Raw genomic sequence first — 21,492 nt, 5'->3', positions numbered from 1 at the left:
AATAGACAGGAAAACACCAGACACAGCAGGTCATTCAAAAAGCACAATCGTCTGGGATTGTTTAGTGAAGGAAGAAAGGGGAACGAGAAATCCCCAGAAGGTGTCACAGTGCTATCACTGACGCCCAAAACTGGTAAGCTTGAGTCCTCAAAAGAGTTCATTTAGTTCACGTTATTTAAGAGGAAGGTAACAATACAGTACATTTTAGAATACAGCTAGAACACAACATCAAGTAGTTAAAATAAAATTGAGGCTACCGATTATCTCCAATAAGCCATCCTTTTATTTTCCTTCCTCTAACTTTCTCCCAATGACTAAGGCAGGTCTGGAAAGAGTGGACTGGAACAAGGGAAATGTTCAGGAAACTTAGGTCTGAAAACATGGCAATAATTGTGTAAAGTTGGGAGAACGTGAGCAAAACTGAAGTCTAGATCATTTTATTTATCTTGAAAGTCTCACATAAATAAACTTAATTTGAATCCCATTCCTACAGAAATCTCTTCCCTCTTTAGCCTTCTTTCATCTTACTACAGCAAAAGCCACAGAATCTTTTAGATCAGTGGTTCTCAAAGTGGCGAACTCCAAGCAGCGGTATCAGCATCACCTGAAAACTTCTCAGAAATGCAAACTCTCAGGCCGAACCCAGGCCCACTGACTCAGAAACTCCGAGGTCAGGGCCAGCAATCTGTGGTGGACCAGCTCTCCCTCCAGGTGATTCTGATGCTTGCTAAAGTCTGAGAATCTCTGTCTCAGATAATATGAATGAAAACGCCCAGGAGTTTTGATTTATAGAACAAAATGCTTCTTAAAAGACTGAAGTGACAAAAAGGAATAGAGAAGGAAAGTCTATTATGTAAATTGTGCATTAGTAGCTTCGAAATCATATCCTTTCTAGATTAAGGCCCAACTATAACACTTAGCAACTTCTAATAAGTAGCAGCAGAAAGATGGTACCTTCCAGATGTTTCAGGAGTGCCCTACTGCTGTTTCCATGAGCAGATATCAGAATGGTCTTGCCCTTTAATACTTCAGGAGCAATCCTCTCATTCCAAAAAGGAAGGAGTCTCTCTAGAACATCCTTTAAGCTTTCAGACCGTGGCAGTTCAGCCACAGGTACGTCGCACACTTTATACCTCCGGTCACTGTAGATTTCATGGTAGTAAGGATGAGACTCGTCAATGGGAGGCGGGGTCACATTGTAGCTTCTTCTCCAGACCCTCACTTGTTCTTCACCGTGATTCAAAGCCATCTGCTCCCTGTTGAGACCGATCAAGCCTCCATAGTGACGCTCATTTAGACGCCAGTTGCTTTCCACAGGAACCCACTCCTGCCCCAGTTCTTCTAGGATTAGCCAGGCTGTGTGGATGGACCGATTGAGGACAGATGTGAATACAAGATCAAACTCAAAGTTTAGAGCTTTGAGCTGCTTCCCACAGTTCCGAGCTTCCTCCAGTCCTTCACTGTTAAGTTTCTGATCCACCCAGCTACAAAAACGATTCTCTTTATTCCAAGCACCCTCGCCATGTCTTAACATAATCAGTTTGTACTTGGACATACTGATGGCTGAGCTTCCCTAGTGCTTTCAAATGGGCCCGTGTTTAGTGACAGCAGTACACCTACAAAGAGAAGAAACAAAAAGCACAAATTATATTCTTCATTCAACTAACTACTTGGGAATGGAAACACAACTTTACAGCAGCCAGTTTCTAAAATAAACTGGAATAATCCTTTGAACAGTTTTGACATCAAACATCCGGCAACTCCTACACTATGGCACATACAGGCATATTCTGCAGATAATTAATTACAGGGAACCTAGTTGACGTAAATTTTCTGATGGCTGGATAGTGTGTTAATTATACGACGTAAAAATAACAGAACACTTCATTCTAATGGCATGCTGCATTTCCGCCAGATAGAAAGGCAGGTTGCGCTTACAGAAGTGAGGATTTAATAGAATGAGTTGTAGACGTCTAAAAGGATGATAAGTAGCTAGGAACTCCCAGCTCCTAGTAGCTGACTCTAGATTGAAGGCACCCTTCTCACTTCGTTTTTCCTCTGGCAGAAACAGAAATATTTACCACAGAAATATTACTACACAAGTTATTAAACATGTGAATTCAATGAACCACCACAAATACCTGACATGTAAACCACTGACTGGTGGCAACTAGCTCTTCAATGCCACAGGCTATACCACAGACAAGCAGATCTGAGGTTCAACATTCAAACGACATTAAAAGTGATTTAAAGCGACATCAATGTCAAATATGGTACTCACCTAACTAACCTCTCACCTGCCTCAAGATAGAACTTTCGGCAGGAATAAATCCAGATGCAAAACAAGCTATCAAGTGCAAGCAGCTGAGAGATGCTGCCTGTAGAAGCAGATCAACAGGAGCAGGCCTGCAGGAGTGAGAGGAAGTGCACTGATAAGGAGGCCCCGTCTTCTCCTCTCAAGCCTCCAGCCATCCTACACACCAGCCACATGTCAGTGGGAGAAGAATCTAGTAAAGTGGGACAGGCCACCCTGAAGTGCTTCTGAACTCCCTGGGTTAAGGTGCTGGGCCCACTCTGTCCACTGGAGCATGCGCTGCCCTGGCTGCATCAGCCTGCCAGCCCTCTCCTGCAGTGGACATATCTACACTGTTCAATGCTGCTCGGTTCACGTGCCCAGCGCTCTCCACCTCCACCCCAGTGTCTTCCCCACTGGGGAGCAGAGATTATAGGAACACCGGGCCTGATCTGCCGCCATTCCTGGCAACTTCCACTAACTGGAGACTTTCTGTCCCACTTAAACTGCCATTCATCCATAGTTATATAACAGTGACAAAGGAAATTGGAATCTAGATCTAGTTTCTTCCTTTCTTTAGTAATTCCCAGAGATTCTGAAGGGAGAAAAGTTTTTAAAGTAAGGCTTCATATTTCGGTGGAAGGCAGAGGACCAGCGGCAGGAGGCTGACTGAGGTGATCTGCAAGTGGTTGAAAGGCTACAGCAGTCAGGCTGACGGTTGCTCTTTCTCCTCCAGCATCAGGTTTGAAACTTGAGTGCACAGGAGGCAGGAAAGCCTCAGGTCACGGGAAGAGCCCAGGGCTCAGGGCTTAGGTGACAGCATCTCAGAGAGCAGAAAACTTCCAGAGGGAGAGCAATGCCTCTACCCTCAGCCCAGGGGGGGCGTAGGGGTGGCAGAAGAACAGAGGATGGGATGAAAGGCGTCTGGGCAGTGTTTTGCTAGGTGATGACTAGTGCCAAGAGCAGAATAATTATGAACTAAAGAAGCTCAAGCTTCAGGGCCCCTCACTTGAACAAACTCCTTCTAAGGTGCCGGTAGAGACCAAATAAGGAATTCATGGATGAGAGAGACTGTGTGTGTGTTTAATATGCAAAAGGAAGATATTTTTATATTGTTTCTTTAAAGTGCCTCAATCCACGAAGTAGTAGGACTTTCATGCCCAATAAAAACTGGATCTAGCCCGTGGTAACCATTTATTGTTTCATTTTGGTGGTGGTGGTGGAGGAGGGGATGGAGAGAAGAGAAGCTATCAGCTGTTCCTCTACCTCAACCCTTAGCTGGTCTTGTCAAGCAAGAAGCCTCCATAGGCTAATGAAGCTATTTTCCCTTCAAATGAAGAAGGGTGTGATGGACAAATTTTGTAGGCAGGGACACTTCTCCATCATCTTCTGATTATGAACTATATTGAGGGGAACAAAAAAATGTAGCAATAACATGAATACTCAGGCACCTAGCACCAAGCTTTGCAGTATTTTAATCTGCCATATTTCTTTACTTTATGAAATGAAACCATTTCTCTGTTTTTGCCCCTCAAAATATAAATACCGGAGCAGAGGGATAGTATTTACAGCCACAAAAACTACGCAGATACACAGCCTTCCCTTACTCTGGTGGATAGGGGTAAACACAGGATAAGGTACCAAACCAGTGTATCTGTCTCAGGTGGACAAAAAGCCACTCCCTCTCTCCTCCTCAGTGCCATCAACGGACTTTTCCCATATTAGCTGCTGAATATTGACAAAGGAGCTGCTGAGGTTTAAAGTTTGCAATTTTTAAGATTTTAATCATCGTGGGAGCTGGTATACCAAGTGTTTACCAATAAACAGACAACACTGTAGTCAGTTTCATTTAAAGTTTAAGGCAGGGGCTGCAAACTCACATGTCCCGATCGCCAGACAGGTGTGTGAAGAGCAGTGACGATGGACTATGGGGGTGGTGGGACCAGTATTGAACTGCATGGAACAGACATGCCTCTCTGATAGACACAACTCTTGCGTAAATGGATGAAGCTTTTGTATAACCTGGTCTCAGTGAACTAAGAGAACCATTCTAGAACTTTTCTGAAGAACAAAGAGAAGATAGTACTGCTGGAACCAAAGACTGGAAAGAATGCAAGACTTAGAGTCAGACCATACAGAACCCATGGATTCTATTTTGTTTTTAGAGTAAATAAGTCTCTTTTATTTTTAAATAAAAATGATCATTTCAGCTTCTAAAAGTTGATATAAAAAGTAAAAGGAGTAGCTGTTACTTAGTTCCATCCCATTTCCCAGGGACACTGAGGAAGTGGGGTTCCTAAACCTTCCAATTTCCAAAATCACTGGAAATGCACATTTTTATATGATATTTGATATAAATACTGGCGACTAATTTGAGTTCATTTTTTAAATATGAGCTAAACAAAACATGTCTGCAGGCTAAGCTGAGTCTGCTAGCGTGTGACCTGTGACTTCAGGGGGAATCTCCAGGCCACAGATGAATGAGGAGGCGGTCAGGTCGCAAGCCTCCAGGCTCGGATCCCAGCTTTGCTCTGTTATTTGTCCAGCACACTCTTTCAAAGGACAGACCTGCTAATCCCCAAATGTGCTGGGCTTCCATGTCCCTGACCCTTCTTCACCAACCCTTTGCCAGTGCCCTGCAGAGTTCAGCTCTGTAATCAAACTCCTGTTCAACTTCGGACTCTTCCTGGAATGCTTCCGCCAGTCTGAGCTTTAACCCAGCTGAAAACGAACTGACCCGACCTCTCCCAGGTGTCTCTTTAGTGGGTGGTGTTCACGCCTCATATTCCAGGGCAGGGTCCTCCTACTTCTCAATGGTACTTCCTGACCAAATGCCTCCACCCCCACCACGGGAAGTGGACAAGTTTTGATTCTGAGAGTCTTGCTATATTCAGCTGTAGCACTCTCCTCATTTATTAGTCACAAACTTCCTAAAAACTGAGCACCCTATTTAAAACCCTCAGTTACTTCCTATTGATCTTAGGATAAAGTCCAAAATCCTTAATAGGATCTGCAAGGCTTTGGTTTATCTTTTATCTCCTTGAGCGGTCATGGTCTCTCTTGCCTCAGGACCTCTGCACATACTATATCCAAAGACCCCTTGCCCATCCCCCACTCCCCTCCACAGTCCCTTCAGTCCTGCCCTCCTTTAGGGAACCTCTAGTCATCCTTTAGATCAGCTGTGCCAAATCAAAATATAATGCAAGCCACATGCGTAATTTTAAATTTTCTACAAGCCCTATTAAAAAGTAAAAAGGGGCCAGCCCAGTGGTGCAGTTGTTAAGTTCCCATGCTCTGCTTCAGCAGCCCAGGATTTGCTGGTTTGGATCCTGGGCATGGACCTGCACACTGCTTATCAAGCCATGCTGTCACAGGTGCCCCACATATAAAGTAGAGGAAGATGGACACAGACGTTAGCTCAGGGCCAATCTTCCTGAGCAAAAAAGAAAACGGAGGATTGGCAGCAGATGTTAGCTCAGGGCTAATCTTCCTCAAAAAAATAAAAGCAAAAAGCAATAGAAGAAATTAACTTTAATAATATATTTTATTTATCCCTCTAGGTTCAATATATTATCATTCCAACATATGATCTATATAAAATTCTTAATAAAATATTTTACATTATTTTTTTCATAGTAAGTCTTTGAAACCTGGTGTGTATTTTATACTTAAAGCACATCTCCATTTGGACTAGCCATATTTCAAGGGCTCAACAGCCATATATGACCAGTGGTGACCTTATTGAACAGCAAAGGTTGAGAACTTAGCTTAAACGTATTTCTTCTGGGCCAGTGGTTCCCAAACTCTAATGGGTATTAGAATCACCAAGAGAACTGGTTAAAACAGATTGCTGGGCTCCACTTAGAGCCTGACTGAGCAGGTCTGGGGAAGCCTGGGAATTTGCATTTCTAACAAGCTCCCAGGAGATGCTGATGCTGCTGGTTTAAGGACCATGCTTAGAGAACCTCTGCTCTAAGCAGACTTCTCTGCCTTCCTTCTCACCCACTGGGAAGTGGCCAGGCCTGCCTGGGAGACACTCTCGGAGCACCCTGCTTTGCAACATTGGGTGCACTTGTGATGGGTCACTTGTGACAGCTTACTTATTCAATGTGCCCTGTTAGACTGTAAGGTGCATCACAGCTGGTCTGTCTTACTGCCTTATCTCTAGAACCTAGCATGACACTCGACACGGACGAGGTACTGAGTAGGTGTGTTGACTGAATCCAAGTCAGTTAGACAAAAATGATTAAACTGTGCTAATGAGCTAAGACTTTACAGGTTCAGTGGCAACTGTCAAAGTAAAAACAGTCAGCTGGCAGGCCCAAGATGTTAGAAGGCTTTAAATCAAGACTCCCAGGGTTATTTAATGGCAAAGCCAGAGCCAAGAATAATCACCCATTATATTTTTGTACGCTTTACAGTTTGCTACGTTCATAAAGGGCCATAATCTCTACAAAGAAAAGAGAGACTTCGATTCACTTGTTCAAACACACGCAGCCTCTAAGTGGCAAACGGGAGCTGCAGCCCGGGTCTTCTGCCTCCGACCCCTGTGCTCTTCCCACCTCACCGCTGAGGACCTCAGAGTCCTGGTCTGAGGATGTAGGCTCACTTGGCTTCACTTCACAGGAGCATCTCCAGTCACGACTTGTCTGGCCAAACCCGGGCAGCCATTTCACAAACACATACGAACAAGGTGAGTACAAAGGAGGGCTCAGCTCCCGATGGCCCCTGAGAAAAACCTCAGGTCCCAAGTCAAGATGCGCAACAGTCACCCCAGCTTATAAAGAGGCACCATACTGATAATACGTAGTCCCCACCCTCAAATTAAAAACTATTCTTTTTTAAAAATCAAGGTTTTTGGTGCTGTTTTTGGTACAGCTCATCGCCCTTGAGTTGGTCCTTAAGGCTCCTCCTTTATCCCTCAGCAAGGGTTACTGGCACTTGAATTAGCACTAATTTTAGTCAATTATTGACTTCATACCAAAAAAAAGGCCACATATGTCACTGAATTATACCCTAGAGTTTCTTCCTTTTTAAAGTATAGTATGACTCAAAGAAAAAGTTTCCTACACCAATGTACCTTGTATATGACTGTCTCGTCTTCCTGTTTCTCCTTCCTTCTGGCCATTACCTTTGCAGTTCCTCACCCCTAACTTGAGCCTTGCCCGCTCCACTGAAATGGTCTCTCAACAGACTGCTGATTAGTTATTTCTTACTAAGTGGAGACATCTCTCAGGATTCACACTGCTTTGACCCCTCTGATGCAGACTGCTTCAAGCCAGGGAAAATGATTCTTCTCAGACTTCAGTGCCACATCTCCCCCAGCTCTTCTAGTGTAATGTCCTGGTCTTGGGTCTTTATTTTTCCTGCCAAGAATACTATGATGTCACAGCAGCCAGCATTCATGGAATGCTCACCATGTACTGGGACCGTTTGGATTCTCAGCCAGCATTCTATGGAGGAGGTACTATGCTTACCCCCATTTTATAGATGTAGAAACTTAGGAGAGGTCAACCGGCCCAAGGTAACGCAGACTGTAACAGGCAGAGCTGGAGTTCAATCTCAGGCAGGCTGGACCCCATGAGGGTTCAAAGCCTATACTTATGCCTTGAACCACTCTGCTACACTGCCACACTGACACCCAAGGCTCTATCCTCAGTCCTTGGAAACCCAACTTTTCTCACTAATTTAATCACATAAAAATGGATGATTTATAAACTGACAACCCCAAATATTCATCAGTCTCCCCGGTCTGGTCAATTAATTCATTCTTCCAACATGTGCTGCAAACCCATTTGCACATGGCACAATGCTAGGCCTGTGAGGAATACAGAATCCAACATGGATTATGTCTTCAAGGCACCGGTGGAGGAAAGAGGATGTGTGTGTGTGTATCACTAAAGCAGACAGTAAACCCTTCATTCATAAGGGAGGTGGAAAAGAGACATTATTTCTCAGTAATGCTTCACGGACATGGCACTATTTAAGCCAAATCTGGAAAGATGTTTAATATTTAGGCTTATAGACAAAGGAAAAGGAATTCCACCCTAAGGAAACAATTGCATATGGAGAATGGTGACCCATTCAAACTGGCTGTAGTATGGGTAGGGTCACCATACATCCTGGTTTACCTAGAATGGTCTTGCTTTAGGCCAACTTCCCCAACATAATTATTATAAGGCCCCTTTCACACTTAAGTGTCCCATTTGGAAAATTACATGATCACTCTAAGTATAAGGTAAAATAAGGAAGTAGGAGGAGACTAGCCTAGAAAGATAAGACTGAATAGTGGCTTACAAGGACCTTGTGCCAAAGAATGTAGGTTGTCCTATAAATACTGAGACATCACTACAGGTTTAATAACTTGTATTTTAGCAGGATCAAGCAGCACTTTTAAATATAGAGAGAGATGCGAAAAACCAGAGATATGAATACTTGTGAGGTTTTGCAATAATTCTGGTAACATATAACGAAGACCTGGACCAGGATAATGGCTGTTGAAATGGGATGGAGTTGAATGTGAGAGACACTACAGCTTAGCTCAGGTGTTGGCAACTTTTTCTGTAAAAGGCCAAATAGTTAACTCCTTAGGCTTTGTGGGCTATATGTTCTCTGCTGAATTACTCAATTCTGCCATTCTAGCTGACAGCAGCCAGAGACAACACGTAAATGAATATATGAGGCTGTGTTCCAATAAAACTTTATGTATGGATGCTGAAATTAGAATTTCACAAAATTTTCAGGTACACGAAATAGTGTTATTCTTTGGTTTATTTGAACCATTTAAAAATGTAAAAACTATTCACAGCTTGTGGGCTGTACAAAAACAGGTAGTGGGCTAGAAAGCCTTAGTTTGCCAATCTCTGCTCTAGCTTGATACCACAGTCAGATCTACTAACCACATCAGCATTTTGAACCTTTAAGCATTCTGTCATGGGATAATCTCGAGATTATTAAATCACCTGATTTTATTCTTGGCCAGAACTGCAAGTACCTTAAGTAATGGAATCCCATTCATAACTTTTTTTTTTTGAGGAAGATTAGCCCTGAGCTAACTACTGCTAATCCTCCTCTTTTTGCTGAGGCAGACTGGCCCTGAGCTAACATCCATGCCCATCTTCCTCTTCCTTATATGTGGGACACCTACCATAGCATGGCTTTTGCCAAGCGGTGCCCTTCTTAACTTTTTATCTTTCACAGAAGATAATAGCGCATTTAAATCAGTCTGAGTAGTTTACTTTTACTTAATTGAATTATTTAATAACGGGTTCAACATAGACCTGGAGGAAAAAACTTATTCATCTTGTTAACCAACTTCAAAAATATAATCTCTCAGTTTGACATGCTTTACCTCTATTAGACATCTTCATAAACTGTCACTGTGCTTCACACTTAGGTGACTGTTTACCTGCTCAGGAATAGCTGCTATGCACTTGCCTTGGCAATAAAGAAACAGGTGATTCAAAGGACACACACGTTGCATGTGACACATATTTTCAAAGACCTTTCACTATAAGTATGTATAGAAATTCCATGTAAGTTGACTATAGAGCAAAAAATATTGTTTTCATAAATGGCACCATGAATTTGAAGTCATGTTTCAAGATTAGCATCCTTTTGACAAGGCAGGATGGAGAGGATAGGCAGATAGGGGACTGGTGCATATGCAAAGCACTGCATTTACTGAGGTTACTTTTACAATACTTCCAGAATCTCTAGGTAGTTTCAAAAGATGGAGCATAACAATCTTGCTGCTGCCTCCTACCCCTGCCCCTCATTAAACCATATAATTTCACATGACTTTCTCCCTCCCACCATAACTGAGGCTCATCCTGTCTTCCAAACTAATCCTCCTCGGACATTGCTTCCTCCCTTCCTCAGGTGTTTAAAAGTAATAATGTCTAATACTCTAGTGTGACAACTCATGAACAGGTGGGGAAAACTATACGATAAAGACCAGCCTAAAAACGTAGTTTTCTGTTCCCAAAAACTGAGTAAGAAAAGCGCTCAGTGACATAATGTTGAAGTAATATAAAATAAGGGATACAGAGCCAGAGACGCTTTGATCCAAAGCTTACTCTTAAATATTCAAATGCTCCCCTAGACTGCTCAGATATTTTCCTTGGTCCAAATCCTCACTGCAAAGCTTTGAACAATTCTTACCCCTATTGCATTAGGAATCTAACTCTATAGAAAATAGGCTGGCGATATTTGAGGATAGGAAAAAGAGAGATTAACCATAAACTAAAAGGGAACAGTTCTTAAGGGAAACGAAATTCTTAGAATCTTAGTTCCTTAGTCTTAACCAAATGTGCCTTCCCCCAAATCAAGCTCAATATTAAAAGTTCAAACATGACTGTATCTAAAGGTACCTAGTGTTCCATCACCTATTACTGTTCCCAAAGCTTTACAGTAACTTTTCCATTTGTATTTACAGTACAAGACACCTCTTTACCAGGAGCAAATGCTATTACTCACAGGTGTTTTCCAGGCACTATTACCCTGTCATTGTCCAACTTGACATCTACTAACAGCCTCTACTCATCACTTGTTACGAGGGTGGCAAACCATGGCAGGTAGACCCCTATTCACAGGGAAGAGATATACATGTGTAATGAGATATGTGCTTGCCTGGGGCATGTTGCCTGTTCTAGCCTGCATGGCAACACAGATGCAGACAACACCCATTCACAACACCTCCTTCCTATCTCTGGTTACTTACCCCTCTATGGTTGTAGCTCTTGTCAACACAAACTCTTTTCACCAAATCCCAAAACTCTGAAGTCAAGAAACCTGGACATTAGTCCCCGCTCTGCTACTCATTAACAGTGTGATCTTGTCCGAGTTATTTAAATTCTCTGGACCTCAGGTTCCTTATCCATAAAGATGAACATAACGAAATCACTATTCTCAAGGGGCTAGTAAGAAGACTAAAAATGAGATTATGGTGAAGCACCCTACCAAAGAGTGGGAAGTATTCTGCGTTGAATGGAGCAGACTTGGACTAACATATGAAGACTGGCACAGACCTCAGGCCCCTGAAAGTGGCCCTACCTTGCTGAAGGCATGAGGAGAAGCAAAAGCTGGGAATAAAGTAAAATGAGAGTAGGGGTAAAGTAAAAAGGTTAAATTAGGTAGTGGTAGGAGGAACGCAATCAAATGTTGTTTGTGTATTGGGGGGGCAGGGAGGATGGTAAGATATTGAAAGCACACCAAATGCTCAGCAATACTCTACAATCCAAATGCTTTAAGTGAAGTAGCTGACATTTAATTTACATTTTATAAAGTATGTTTTTTCCATATGTGTGGCCAAGTTTCAGTGAGTTTTGTTGAGTAAAACTTTTAGTCCTGTTTCCTCATACAAACATCCCCACACACAAGATTTCATTTCAAGGATGTTCAAGAGACCTACGAGTGCAAACATTTGCATGTTCTCTGTCCTCCAGGCACCAGGCATACAAAGATGATGGTACGGGTGAATTTAGATGCCTCAGTCATTACCTAAAACGAAATGTGCCACTTCATCTCAACCAACCATAGAAGGTAAAAGAGGAAGAGAGAATGAAAGATCTACCCAAACACTAACAGTGGTTCCCTCTGAGTGATGGAATAAAGGATGACATTTTCTGCCATGTTATACTTCTGTACAATGACCACATTTTCTACAATGATCCGTTTGGTTTGGTTTAAAAATAGACACGAAACAACAGGTACTACCCCTGCAGCTGGGAACTTTTTTCTGCTAACAGATTGGTACAGAATTCACTGCAAAGAGATTTAGTTTATGTACTTTTGGTGGAAAATGTCTAATCATCTTTATTTTAAAACAGACTTTTAACACAGGTAGGGGCCTTGGCAATAATCTAATGCAACATCTGCTCCTTAAAGACGCAAAAATAAAGAGTCAGAGAGTTGAAATGATTTGTTTACGATCATACAAATAGCAAAAGCTTCAAGACTAAAACCTAGGTGTCTTGAATTCCAACTCAGAGTTCCTTCCACTACACCATTTGTTTGAATTATGCTTCTGTAAAATCCACTACCATTTGAGGAGCATGTGTGATGTACGAGGTGCTACAGGAATTCAAAGATGGATAAAACCTAGTCTCTGGCCTCAGGGGAGAAAGTTTTAAAACAAAAGACAAACTGACGTGTTCTGCTTTCATTACAGAAAAACTTGGTAGCTACTGGTGAAAGATAGCATTTGATTTTTTCCCCAAAAGTCGGTTAACATTCTAGTACCACTCACAAGGTATAAATCTCCCATAATTTGGAAGGGAGGCAGTAGAGGAATGGGAGTTATATAAGTTAGCTAACAACCAATTATCCTTCCGAACTTAACTCTGAACTTTACTTCCATTATGCACTTCCACTGCCCTTCTCTAGTAACACAGCCCTATCCCTTTGAAACGAGGAGAAATACACTTACTTTTTTATTTTTAGTGGTTCTAAGACACTGTGATTTAGCTCTACATTTGAGTGCTACATGAAACCACTGCAGATATTCACCTCTTTCTCCTTCCATGGCATTGAGGTTTTTTCTATCCACTTAGACTTTAGGGCCAGGTCTGCCATCGCCCTGAATATAGTGGCATGGCCGTGAAAACACACTGAGCGTCCCTCCAGGACCCCTCCTGTGGGCTCTGCCACACCATGCCCAGACGTCCAGGAGAGATGAGTTCATCACTGCCTTCAACTCCTATTTATTCTCGCCATCAGGACACCACTATCACGGTGGAGTCCTCCTTTCAGCTGACAGATCTGTGACTCCCTGAGAAAGGGCAGCGGAGAGGGACCTGGGCGATAAGTGAGGGTCAGAGCTCGAGGGGCGGACGAGCGAGCGCCAGATTCTCACCGAAGACTGAACAGGGACAGTCAAAGAACTGGCCTTCCCGCACTCCAAAATAAAACACCACATCATTTTAAAATGGAAACCTTCGCAACAGTGATATTCAAAAATAAAACACTCACCTGCAAACAGGCCACCAGTAGCTGCCGCTCCTCAGAGCCACCGAGCGGCCGGCACCTCCGAGGACCCATCCCTGCCGTTGGCATAGCCGCTCTTTTCTAGCCCGGGGCAGGTCCTAACGCCCTGCTTATTGGAGGGTCGAGCTGTCACTCACTCATGGCCCCACCCTCCTCCCAGGAACAGGTCGAGGTCTTTTCCGTTTCCCAAATCCCTGGGGTAGAAAGTGAGTCTCTGATTGGCTCGTTGAGGAGACGAGCACACTCCTGGACCAGTGAGGAGCTGGCTTCGACGCTGGTGGGAGGGCTTTGGCCTGTGGAAGAAGGAAAACAAAGCCGGCCGCGTTGTCCCAGCGGTAGAAAAACCCCAGGTCTAGGGACCTGTTCACTGGTGGATATGCTAGAAAGCGTTTCACGTCGTAAAAGAAGTACCTGCCAAGGTAGAGAAGTGTCGACGGCATCTTGGAAGTGATGAGGTGATGCCTTCTTTTACTCATGGGAAACTTCAACCCGGGGAGGAAGGTGGGCAGTCCTTGCAGAGGAAAGCTCCTGCTTTCCTCGTGGTTGTACGTCTTAACTCGTGATTAAAGCAAAAGCCTTTAAAGTACCCGATTTGTGGGCAGTAACTCATCCTCCCTTTCTCTTAGTACTTTTATAGAGATTCCCCTTCGGCAATTCCCTGACACTGTTTTGGTTGGGGAAGAACAGTGATAAATGGAATGCATTAAAGGCTTATAGATGAAGGGAGGATGGAGTGGAATGAGGAGGAGGATTATAAATTTGGAGGCCGCGCTTACTGAACAAGAGTAACCGATGAAAATACCCAAAGCCTGGCACGAGGCCCTATAAGCGGTTAAGCAGGCTTGAACTACCACAGAAGACTGAAGCATAAGTGTCAGAACTTCTGGATGGGCCAGAAAGATAAGGAATGGTATATTTGCCTGACCACATGGGAAATTCCCCTTCTTAATTTCCAGAAGCTGTCCTACTTAGTGTTTAGTATCCTCGTTTGAGTTTTCCCTATTTCATCCTCACAAGAGGTCCAGTAGATTTGTGAGTGCCAAGCAGGTCTTCAGAAGAATTAAACATAAATTTGAAAAAATAATCTTTCCACATTTTCAGGTATGACACACTATGTCTTGAATTCATTAAGACCTGTGTTTGTAGTTAGTTGTGTATCTCATTTATCCTTCTTAGAGCATAACACTTCCTCCTGGGATCTCAAAGACCAGACCTTTACTTCTGGGAGAGCACAGATCCGAGGCCTGACAGGTCCAAGCAGGTGATAGGTCCCATCTAGTGATAGTTAAAATTTAACTTGCAGAAGATTAATCAGGGTTCAAGTCAGAGCAACTGGAAGAGGTGGCTTCCCGTCTTGACTCCCAGGATTGCAGTTTCCAAATCCTATACTCGGACCAGCTTGCTCTTCCTTTTCTCCGTATAAATGAAAACAAAGTGAAGGGAAAGCTTTTCTACTACAGTGTAACATCAAATCTCCCTGCTTCATACTCTGCAGGACAGGGAGCCATTCAGGAGTGTCAGAGTCTTACAGCATTTGCCATTTAGGGATACTTACTCTGGGCTTAAGGGCACCTGCTCATTGGATTTAGTTTTACTGTTGTTGTGGATTCCTGTGGAATGCTAGCTTGTCCCATAGAACAGTTAGAATATCAAACGTCACCTGCCATCACCTGCCGCGTAGAATCTCATTGTACAGGTGAGGAATCTGAAGTGTAAGAGATTTATTCAGAATTGCTTAGCTAGTTGGGGGCAGAGCTGGAACCAAGGTTGCTAATTCATAATTCTGGGAAAATGCTTTCTCTTTTGCTGCTCCCCCCCCAAAAAGCAATAATTATTTTAATCAATATTACTAGTTTTAAAATTAACTTACGTTAATACCAAGTGTGAGGAATTTAATTCTGTTACAGCAAGCAGTATAGATACAATGAAAATAACTTAGTGTCTCAGTTCACTACTTTACTTCAGATAGCTTTTGGTGTAGTCCCATTTTCATCCAAATAAGTGAAAATGCAGTAAATTGTTATGGCCATGTTGTCTTTTTGTCTTTCTGTTACGTGTACATATCAAAAAGTCAATATTAACACATATGGTACTTTAAGGATTGGTCATAGATTGACTTATTCAGGACCTGAATAAAATACTACTTCATGATAGCATACATACCTGGCGAAAATAATTTCACAGCTATTTACACAGAGCCCCTAGTCTTTGCAGGTATGGTTAAGCTGGCCCACCAGGCATCAAAACATTATCAGCTGACCTAGGCTATTCTGCCTTTTTCTTCCCTGGCAGAGCCATTTGCTCCCTTCCTCGCCTTCCAGCAAACTCCGGAATTAGTTGGTCCTCTATCCCATGTACGGGACTGTCTCCTTGTCTGGACAGTGTTAGGACACATCATGATGTGGTTGTTTGCTGCTAGTATCTAGCATCCCACCACATCCTACCTTCTTCAGGGTCAAATTAAAATCTGTCACCCATGATCTAGTGTAATAGGCCCTTCTTTGGCTCCCACCATTGACCTACTAAGTACAGGACCCCTCCTCTGAAACCAAAAACTGGAAATGCTCTTTCAAATCAGCCATGTAGACCCTCAGGAGGGACTTTAAAGCCATCTGTCCCTTAATTTCACAAGTTAAAACGTAGAATCCTCCTCTCACAGAGCAGTGTGAAGAATAACAGAGGCAATTTTGGAATACTTTGCAATCTCTGAAGCACCTTACATCTTGCCACTTTGTAGCACTGGGAACTTAGGCACATTGCTTGACGTCAGCCTGTGTCTTTATCTGTGAAATAGGGATAATATCTAATTGGCCAATGTGAAAGTCAGATGAGAGAAGGCAGTGTGTACCTGGCACATGGAAGGGGTTCAATAAATGGTAGTTATTCTTAACAATTACAGCCATGATAAATGTAAAGTTTCTTAACTGCCTTGTAAGTGCTCTTATTTTAAGAACTCAAGAAACTCTGGGCCTTGTGTTTTCCTCCCTTTTCTGCTCTCAAGCCAAGACCTGAACTCCTGCAGAGGATATAAGACAGGAATTTCCCAGGTTATCTTGCTGCTACCTCGAGAGGCAACTGTCAGAAAGTGAATGCCAAAGAGAGTGCAGATCCCCTGGCAAGGCCGGGAGCCGCTGGTACTGGAAAGGATGAACTCTGTGAAATTTCCCCACTCGGTCTTGATGTTAGCATCCCTGGGCTGGAAAAGAGCCAGGTTGATTTTTTTCCACTCAATTCTGGGAAAACAAACAAACAACTCTAGAGTGGAGGATAAGGGAAAAAAGGAGGAAACTTAGAGAAAATCAAGAGGCACCTTCCCCTCTTACAAATCCTCTACCCTACTGCTCAGGAAAAAAAACACGTTTCCTTAAATGCTTGTTTTTCTGTGGTGATGAATAAAGTAGTCACAATTTCTGCCCAGTGGAGTTGTTTTTTCAATACTATATCATAATTACTTATAATTTTATATTTAAAAAATATTCCTTTATTGTATACAGTTTAGAAAAGAAAAAATTTAAAACACCCCTAATCCTACCAGTCAGAATTTATTGTTGACAATTTTTATTTCCTCCTGTATTTTCCCACAAGTCAATTGTTTGAAAAAGACAAGAATTCATAGGTATATACTATTTTACAGCAACATTTACTTAATTTATTATGACCATCTCCCCATGTCATTTAACATTCTTTTTCGATATATAATTCCATCATGTGAACGTGCCTTCGGGTACTCTCTCTCACAGTTCAACCAGTCTCCTACTCTTGGGCATTGAGGTTGTTTCAGTTTCTTGCAAACATTCAGGGGTTTAAATGGGCTGCTTTTTCCTTAAATGGCCAGATCCTTTGGGAATGTCCCTTGAACCAAAGGCACTGCCTGCTGGCCTCAGCCCTTCTTCGCAGGGAGGCTGATAAAGTAGCCAGGAATTGTTTCTTCTGTGCCCCAGTATTGCAGAGCTAAGAAAGGTGAAGCCAGTGAAGCCTGAACTCTCCTGGAGGGTTGCCCTTTAACCTCTGCCCCCCCAGAGTCTCCTGCTCTTTAACTTGAAGAAAAGGTGGTGAGGTGAGGGAAATTGGGGGAGGGGTTGGAAATCAGGGCTGTATTCATTAAACTTCACAAAACTCCTGGCATGGGTGTCTCCCTTTTCCACATGAGGACGGTAAAGCTCAGAGAATTTGTGCAAGCGTGCACAGCGAGTTGGAGAACCCGGGTTTGACTCCTAGCCTTGGTTCTGAAATTTCAACTCTTCCCACCATGCTTCTCACTGCTCCTAAAAACTGATGGATATCACTTCAATCTTCTTGTTTTTCTGTGAGAAATTTGTTGTCAGTCTTCTAAGATAGATTTGTTACCTGCTCCCTAAAGAAAGAAATCCCCTCCTGATTGTCCAAGCATTTCTCCTGTTGTGAGTTTCCTGAGTTGGCCAGCTCTTTGCCAAAAGAACACATCCTCATTCTTTGATGGAGAATTAGATGACTTAGCTTTTCCCTCCATATTTGCTTATTTTCTTACAGCAGTGACCTCTGTATATATCAGAAGGCCAAACTCATAACTGGAAATTCTCATAAACCCTGCAGCAATTTAACAACATTACACATAGTTCCCTTAGCTTTCAGGATTTATAAAGTATGAGTGTATATATATATATAAGCCTGTTTTTCTGGTTTGGCTTATAAAGTGGTTCTGAAGGAAGTCCTAAACGAGGCTTTCCAGAATTGTTTAGAACCGTGAAGCCTCATTGAAATGGGGGTATAACCTCCCAATATGACACTTTGAAGGCAGTAACGCTTGTTTGGAAGTGTAACTCTGGACTATTTTGTTAAAGCCTCTTTACACAATCTAATCAGAATCCGTTTCAATCAAGAGTACATGTTTTAAAATACCTTTTTCCCATCCTCCCCTCCCCCGCCCACACTACCAACCCCCTGGCCCAAACCGTCATCACCTCTTGCCTGGATTTTCTCCGCAGCCTCCTAGCAAATCTTCCTGAATCCACTTTTGCTCTCTTGTAGGCAGCCATGGTGATACTGGTGTAATATCTTTGTGATCATGTCACAGCTAACCCCTCTCCTCCCGCGAACTTGAAACACTGCAGTGGCTTCCCATTGCTCCTTATCTGGGACTTCTTTCTTCCTCCCGGTGGCCGTTAGGCCTTCACACATGCATTTTCCCTACCTAAAATGCTGTTCCTTCCCAAGTAGTTAAAGCACAGAACGAGAATCCAAGTTTTCTGACTCCCAGGCTGCATCTCTACTGCAAGTGTATTACTGGGCACTAATAATAATTATCCAACGGGGGAAAATATGGTTTGGAGGTTCAAAAGAAGTACGATAGTGCAGGGGGTAGGAGTGTGGGCTTTGGGGCCAGTCTGCCTGGCTTCCAGTCCTGGCTCTTTTCTCTACTAACCATGGGATCTAGGGCAACTTGTTTAAGATCCTTGCCTCATTTCTTCTGTTGTGTAATGGGTATAGTCATGGTACCTACCTCATAAAGCTATAGTATTTAAGATAACACATGGAGAGAGCTCAATAAATTTTAACTTTAAAAAGTCTCAGTGATAGATTAAGGACCCAGTATAATTTCTTATGTGTAGAGTTTTCTTCTGGAGAAAAACAGATACAGCAAACCACTGGGAGGCCCTCCCACGCAGGGAAGGACTGGTCCTGGCAGATAAGTTTACAGGGGCCATGCTATGTAGAGACAGACATGGTTACTTAGTCAAAACAAGCGTCAGGCCACAGGTGCTAGTGAGTTCAGATAACATGAAGCCAGAGGGGTTTAAAAAACACAGAGAAGGGGAAAAAATTAAATCTAAAATGGTATGAAAAATTACAATAGCAGACAAAAGACAATCTATTTACGGATGAAATCATCTTCAGCTTCTAAACTAAGCCTTGTTATGTAAAATATTCTTTCCTTGTGTAATAAGCATTTTGGAGGCTACCTGAGGTCCCAGAATTTTTTGACAAAATGCTCTCTAGTGCTTTGAGAGCTGTCATTTCTATGGCAACTTCATGCTATTTTGTGTCCAGAGAGAAGCTCTTTTACCTATAATCTGTGGCTCCAACATGAGTGAGACAAAGCTCTTACATGCTGAATCCTCACAGAATCCTTAGTAGGTAAATTTAGAAAATAGATTGAATGGCTCCATTTATCAGTAAGCTTTCAAGTAAAGAATAATGAGGATAAGTAATTTGTTATCAGTCTTATCCTATCAGTCAGTACCAACAACTGAACATTGGTCTTTTTAGGCCAGTTGAGGGTTCTCATTAGTCTCTGCTATCATCCTTCTGTGGAGTGTATTTGATCCACTCCCAGCTGGTAGTTCTGGTTCCATGAGAGGCCACAGGAGCGGGAGACACAGGGGCTGCATCCAGGAGCACTCAGCTGGGAAAGCTGAACCCAGAGGAAGTTGGCAGGGGTATGAGAAGTTTACATACATAATAGAAGAGGTGAAGTCTGAGCAATGTTACAAAATGAGTAGAATCAGAATCCAAAATTGGATTGTGATGATGGTTACACAATTGTATTAAATTCACTAAACTCATTAAATTGTCTGCTAAAAATGGGTAAATTTTATGGTATGTAAATTATACCTCAAAAAAACTTAAAAGAAGAGTTTGGCTTTAGAAACAGACACACGTGGAGAGATTCCTGGCTCTGCAATTTACTAGCTGTGTGATCTTGGTCAAGTTAGTTAACCTCTCTCTTCTTCAGGGTCTTCATCTGTAAAATGAGAATAATGATATCTAGCTTGAGGTTGTTGGGAAGATTAGATAGGATAGTGTATGTAAAGAGCCTGCTCCCTTATCGTACTCAGCATGTAATACTTCTCTTCTTCTCCCTGGGATGTTTAAGGGGTGTTGAATTGTCTCTGCTGTCCACCAGACACCTGTTTGCGATGTCTTTTAAATGATATGGGAGCAGTTGTAGCTTCTAACTTCCTTTCACTACACCTTGGTTCTGACGCTCCCACTAGTTACTCTCCCAGTTCTCTCCTTCCTGTCCTTGCCAGGCACCTTCATGAAGTGTCTTGCCTCTACTTCCAATGGTATTTCTCTGTGCCTTTTCACATACTGTTCTTTCTGATGCAACTGGTTTCTTGTCCCTCTTCACTTAACTAACCCTTAATCATTCTTTCATTTATTTTTTTACTATTTTAAAATTATATAGTATTTCAAGCATACGGAGAAGAGTAGAGAACAATGTATAAACATTGTGCACCTGCCACCCAGCTTTACCACATCCTTCTGCCATATTTACTTCAGAACTTTTCATGAAGACAAGTCTTTGGATTCATTTACTTTTTTGTTTGTTTTTTGAGATGAATTGTGGTGGGATAGGGACTAGAATCAAAATATTATAATTTCTAAGGTAGACTACATATTGGATTATATAAATCAATTTTTAAATTCTAGATTTACTTTGTTCAGCTAAACATTCAATAAAGGGGTGATGATTTTCCACAAGTTCATGGGGGAGTGGAAGTGGGGACATTACATAGAGCTAATGGCACCATCCCATGGCATGAGAGTTAAGTTTCTTGTCTTATGGATTCTTTCTCGTTGTCACCTCCCCTAATGCAGTAGGCTTTCATTCATGATTTCAATTTGAAACAGAGAGTTACTATGGTCAGTCCATCTAAAATGACCCAAGGAACCTGCTAAAGTTATGTCAATTAGTAACTTTCTGGAAAGACTGAGAGAATCAAATAAAAGACACTGTAGCACTGTAAGGCTTTTTCAGATGTGTGTGTGTGTCTCATTTTTTTGTTGGTAAATCAAGATGTCTACCAGACGATCAGACAATCCTTATTGGTCATCCTGCCCTGTAGTCAGAATTTTGTTCTTTCTCTTTAGGCTGTCTTCTCATTGAAGGATACACAGCCATCTTTGCTTCCGCCCTCTGTATCTGGTTCTCTTTTCCCAATCACAGGGCCTCCATTTGTCCATTGAACTTACTGTGGAACCTGACCATTTAAATGATGTGTTTTCTTTATGCATCTTTGTGGGACAGGTTCCCCCAGTGTTTTCACATTTAGCCACAGCTGCAACTTCACCAGGTGACAGACCATGGCCATGCTTCTAAGATAAACCCGACAGTTTTCCAGGCTCTGATTGATCCTTCCAGAGACCCTCCAGAGACTCTTGTTGGGAATCTTGAAAGCTTGAGTCACTGTCCCCTTTTCTATGCTTCTTAGACTTTTTTCTTATATTCC

At 42.5% G+C, this 21,492-nt stretch overlaps 1 protein-coding gene and 1 long non-coding RNA gene across 8 annotated transcripts in view; one reads left to right on the top strand and one right to left on the bottom strand.

The window, feature by feature from the left end:
- The window catches only part of BPGM (bisphosphoglycerate mutase), a 28,902-nt gene extending 15,327 nt beyond the window's left edge, over positions 1 to 13,575 (bottom strand). The window contains exons 1-2 of one of the 3 annotated variants that reach the window (XM_008520773.2): positions 13,265 to 13,575; positions 955 to 1,616 (exon numbers count right to left, since the gene is read on the bottom strand). In XM_008520773.2, coding sequence (XP_008518995.1) covers positions 955 to 1,555 — 601 coding nt within the window. In that variant the 5' untranslated portion in view covers positions 1,556 to 1,616; positions 13,265 to 13,575. Of the gene's footprint in view, positions 1 to 954; positions 1,617 to 2,281; positions 3,047 to 7,373; positions 7,705 to 13,264 lie in introns of those variants that run through there. The other 2 variants (XM_008520776.2, XM_070617745.1) reach the window with 2 other exon arrangements.
- An 18-nt stretch (positions 13,576 to 13,593) lies between these two features.
- The window catches only part of LOC103551317 (uncharacterized), a 67,244-nt gene continuing 59,345 nt past the window's right edge, over positions 13,594 to 21,492 (top strand). For all 5 annotated transcript variants that reach the window (XR_011539586.1, XR_011539589.1, XR_544981.2 and 2 more), the window contains exon 1: positions 13,594 to 13,734. This is a non-coding gene — a long non-coding RNA (uncharacterized lncRNA). The remainder of the gene's footprint in view (positions 13,735 to 21,492) is intronic.

Source organism: Equus przewalskii, chromosome 4 (genome assembly GCF_037783145.1).
Source record: "Equus przewalskii isolate Varuska chromosome 4, EquPr2, whole genome shotgun sequence".
Classification (NCBI taxonomy): Eukaryota; Metazoa; Chordata; class Mammalia; order Perissodactyla; family Equidae; genus Equus; species Equus przewalskii.
This window is presented reverse-complemented; position numbering and strand designations above follow the sequence as displayed.